Source organism: Fukomys damarensis, unplaced genomic scaffold (assembly GCF_012274545.1).
Source record: "Fukomys damarensis isolate Sample0158 unplaced genomic scaffold, DMR_v1.0_HiC HiC_scaffold_6, whole genome shotgun sequence".
NCBI classification, from domain to species: domain Eukaryota; kingdom Metazoa; phylum Chordata; class Mammalia; order Rodentia; family Bathyergidae; genus Fukomys; species Fukomys damarensis.
Window position 1 is genome coordinate 15,447,156 of NW_022900918.1, and position 4,620 is coordinate 15,451,775.

The window sequence follows — 4,620 nt, forward strand, 5'->3', positions numbered from 1 at the left end:
CGCTTCTCCGAGAGCTCTAGCCCCGCGCGCAGACGGGATGCACTCCTCTTACACCTGAGCCCCACTTCTCGCGGCCGGCCCGGGAGCTCTCGCGAGAGCTCGCAGCCCCGCCGCGTTGACAGGCATCAGCTGTCTCCGTCTGTCTGGCGCGCGCTCTTCCTTTCGGTGGCGCCGTGCGTCTGCGCGCGCGCGCACTCGTTGGGCAGTGACCAGCGCAGGGGAGCAGCTCTTATAGTGACCACCATCGAGGACAGCGCAGGTGATGCACCTGTAGCTGCCCGGGCATGCGCACTGCACGCGTCACCTTTCCACCGAGGGTCTGGAAAGATCAGATGGGTCAGCTATTGTCTAAGGGTAGGCACCTTTTGGAGGCACTTGCACTCCTCTCCCTCGCAAGCTCTGAATATACGCGCATCACTTAGAACTCCTTTCTGTGATGCCTAACAAGCAGTTATATAATGTATACAGCTGGCCGTTTGTATGTTAAATTATGACTGCGAATTCCTCTCTATGCAGAGAAAAATAACACAGAAATGCGGACGGTGCTGTCTTTTGCTCCAAGAACCTGTTTCTTTCAAGGTTTATAAATAGGTTCCTGGAGAATAATCGCGGTGACAGACATTTGTTTGAAGCAGTCAGACTTTATTGATTTCCCCATAATTTAATTTCCTCCGCATACTTTGTTGTTGTTGTTGTTGTTAATATAACTGTGTCAGGCACCACTAGTGACAGCCACTTAGAAGCCACAAGGAGCATATCCTTTTTATTCCGAAAAAGCTGCTGAAATTAAATTGTGCGTTTCTCTTATTGTTTATCTCTAACCCGGTACAAACCCACGTTTCAAACGAGCTCCGCGTGATCTGAGGGTTCTAGTAATCAAACGGAAAGAATAGTTAACAGGGTATAGCTAGGATCCCTTTCTGTCTCCTCAGCACGCGAGCACACACACACACACACTTTATTCTGGAAACTCCAGAAAAAACCTCTTCAGGAGAAAAAAAAAAAAAGAGTAAGATGTGAAAAGAACTTTCTTTTCTCTTCCATCATTTTTGTCCTTTGACTCTTAATTCTTTGTATACTTCTCCTTTAATAGAAAACAAGAGGAAGTTAATTTATAGGAAAGTATGATTCAAAATATTGATTCAAATGAATTTGAAAGCAAGCACACGCTCTTTCCACTTTTAACAATTTATTTCTAATTACTGTGAAATCAAGACCAAAGAAGAATAAATCAATTAGCCAACCTGTTACATGGCCCTCATGTGGCAGACAGATCAAGGCAGTCCTTAGGGAGCTGCTGTTGAGGTGCCAGAGTCTCTAGGGACCCAGTGCTTGCCCTGAGTGATAATAATGGCCCAGATGTTATCACATCTGCCACAAGAGAGCTGGAGAGCAGCAAAGGGCTGCTTATGGGGAATAGAAATCAGATAACTAACATTTCAGGTCTCTCCCACACCACACAGGTCTGTATTTCCACCAAAGAGCAGAGCTCATTTCTATAAACCCATGACTTAAGGAATCTGTGGATTTTATCTTTCTTTTGAACAAAAGCTTGCATATTTAGCATTCCCACTCATCTATTCAGATCCAAGAAGTGCCCACGGGCATCATCCAGGCTTTTCCTTTCTTTTTTCTTTCTTTTCTTTTCTGTTCTCATCCCCCCGCCCTTCCTTCTAGCCCGAGAGGGAAGTGAAGGATGTTCACTTGCTGGTGTGTGAAGGAGCCGAGCTCCATCCATTATGGGTTCCCCTGGGAGCGCTAAATGCAACTTTATCTCAATAGGGAATGGACGAAGAGCAGGCATCGCTGGAGGGGAAGAGCGAGTCCTTCGGTCGTTGTCGCAATGGGTATCCGGGTTTAACCTAATCCTTCCTGACACCCGTCGTGGCCCAGGGAGGGGGGTACGTGGCCCGCTGGGGGGTAAGAAAGCTCCCCCATGGCAACCCACCCTCACAAGGTCTAGTGCCTGCAGCCAGCACCCGGCCTCTCAGGAAACGCTGGACCTGAGGGACAAGTACTGGGCCCATAGAAAGGCAAACAGTCCAGGTTTAGGACCAGGTGGATCCACATGGGGCAAGGAATGAGAGAGTTCCTAAGTACCCCAAGTCAACCTTGGTTTACCTCTTAGACACTAGGAGTCCTTCACCCCAAGAGAAACACAGAAACCTGAAGTCAGGAGCTTACCACCCTGCCAAACTCCCTCCTTAGCTTAGCTCACCTCTCTTGGGACTGAAGAATACTTTTTGAGCTCAGCTGAGGCTAGACCTCTGTCTAGAATATCACCACCCACACCACCCCCGCCCCCCCACACGCACACAAGCCCTGGGACTAGAAATGTGAAAGGTGGACTGGGTTCCTGCCCATGTAAGCCACTTCTGTTTTCCACTATGGCATGTGTAACAGAGTTTCATCAAACTGTAGAGCATTTAGGAAAGGAGAGAGGTTAGTTGGGGAGAGTCAGAAGAAAAAGTCAAGGGTGCTTTCGCAGGCCAGGGTTGATTAGAGGTTGCTAGAAGATCCTTGGCAGGGTCTCCTTAAAGGGGGGTGGAGACTGGGCAGGAGGTGTGTGCTTGCCCCAGGCAAAGCTGTTAATCTTCATTCCAGCCCGTTCTTTTTCTGAAACCAATTATTTCACCCCTCCTTCATTTACTTGCTACCTAGTCTCCCTTCCCCGAAGGCTAACTAAGCCCTACCTAGTCTGGCAAGGCATGGAGATGAAATGAGATGTAGAGCAGGAAAACCTGCCCTCCAAGAGATGACAGCCTGTGAGCCCTGGAAGCTGCAGGAGAAAAGTGTTTATGGTACAGATTTAACAGGTGTGAGGAGAGGGAGCTTCTCTGGTCGGAGTTTTAGTCTGTACATTCCCACTGGACCTCAACTCCAGGATAAAATGTGAGACAGGAAATTCCTTGGACCACATCAAGCCCATGAGGGGTAAAAAGGCAAGGGTGATAGGGCCTGGACTCAGCTCACCCATATGTCACTGCTTTGTTTTCCTGGGTTGGCAACTGTTGTAATTAGTTGGTTCCTGCCTGTGCTAATGATGCCCACATGGGGTCTGAGTCTTGGCCTAGATTCCTGGGCATTTGTCCCCACCTTTTCCTCGTTTAATGACCAGCACTCCCACCCCCCTACACACCATCTCATAGCTTTGCATTTTATCAGGAGAAGGATAAAGAATGCACAGCTATTGATTTCCACGGAATGTCTGCCCCTAGGGACAGGGAGTCTATCAGAGACACATTTCTTTCCCTCATTAATTCATTGTCTCCTCCTCCTTCGGCAAGCCTCCCTTCGAATTTCCTTTGGTAGCACCCCTTTCCTGAGTTCAGGGAGTGGACTAGTTGTGTGAAGTGAAGACTAGCCCAGGTGAAGTCTCCTCACCTTTGACCTCCTCCACTCAACTGGGACAGACCCCCCACAACCACCCAGAAACTGTCTATTTGGGAACTGCCTTTCGTTTTTCAGTGGGACTTAGGGAAAATTAACATATGGCACAGCAGGGAAGGGTTGAACTCAAATTGTTTTGATTGAAGGGTCACTCTAGGAAATTTGAACCTAAGTGACATCAGTGCACCGAGGCTGTTTATCTACCTATGTGGGACCCTAAACTCTCAAGGAAACCTGGGGTTCTAGGCCCACCTGCAGGCCCTGCTACCTGTGTTTGGACAGCTGAAGCCAGATCTTTGATCGCTGCAGACTAGGGCATCAGGTATTTAGCTCACTGGAAATGACCAGTTTAAAAGAAGGCACTGTGCTCCTGGAAGATGCCAGTGTGAAAGTTCTGGTGAGGGAGGAGCAGACGGAGGATTCAGGTTTCCGGTCTGGGGATCGGGAGGCTGCACTTGGGCGATCGCTGTGGCCTCCTGCTCGGGCACTGTCTGTGCTACGTGTGGCGCACAGGAAGGATGAGTGCTGTATTTTCCTTCCCCCTGGGGCCACTTTCCCAGGGCCATGGACAACTTTGATGCCACTCCTTCTTATTGCCACTCTCTCTTATTATGCATCGGGACCTGTATCTCTCCAGTGATGGACACTGGTCCCTTGGTCCTCTTCCGATGGCTTGCGGACCTCCTCTGACAGCCCTCTTGTGCCTCGTTGAGGACCCGGCTCGCTCATGGTGAGCGGTGGGGCTGTGCCCCTGCCCTTGGTGGCCAGGGATGCGCTCTCCATCGCTGGGGCTCGGAGATTTCCTGGAGGCCACTGTCCTCCTCCTCTGCTCGCAGTCACCTCGCCCTGGGTCCCCACAGTCCAGCGTCAGCAAAGCCCTGGGGCCGGGCGGGATCTTCTAAGGCTTCCAGCTCAGCGTACAGACTGGGCTCCCAGTGTACAGCTGGGACAGGCAGACATAGTTCTCAAACAAACCAGTGACAAATCTGTCGCGAACCGGCGACGCAGAGCACTGTCCCGCAGTGCCTCAAACCTGAAAGAGCAGCGGGGTGGAGATGGGGCAGAGAGAAAGGAAGGACGCCAAGACAAGAGTCTGATCAAGGCGACGTTTATTGCCGGCAAGCACCGGCCTTTTAAAGGGAAAGGCCGAACTATTATGGGCTAGGATCACCATAGTAACCTCAACACCCGCTCCACGGGAACGAGGGTTCACACGGGCCTCAACACCTG

General features: G+C 50.5%; 1 protein-coding gene across 1 annotated transcript in view; it reads right to left on the reverse strand.

The window, feature by feature from the left end:
* Positions 1 to 3,956, reverse strand: part of Pou4f1 (POU class 4 homeobox 1) — a 7,543-nt gene extending 3,587 nt beyond the window's left edge. Inside the window, exons 1-2 of the mRNA XM_033760910.1 lie at positions 3,726 to 3,956; positions 53 to 228 (exon numbers count right to left, since the gene is read on the reverse strand). Of these exons, the coding sequence (XP_033616801.1) occupies positions 53 to 228; positions 3,726 to 3,956 (407 nt within the window). The remainder of the gene's footprint in view (positions 1 to 52; positions 229 to 3,725) is intronic.
* Between the last annotated feature and the right edge of the window lie 664 nt (positions 3,957 to 4,620).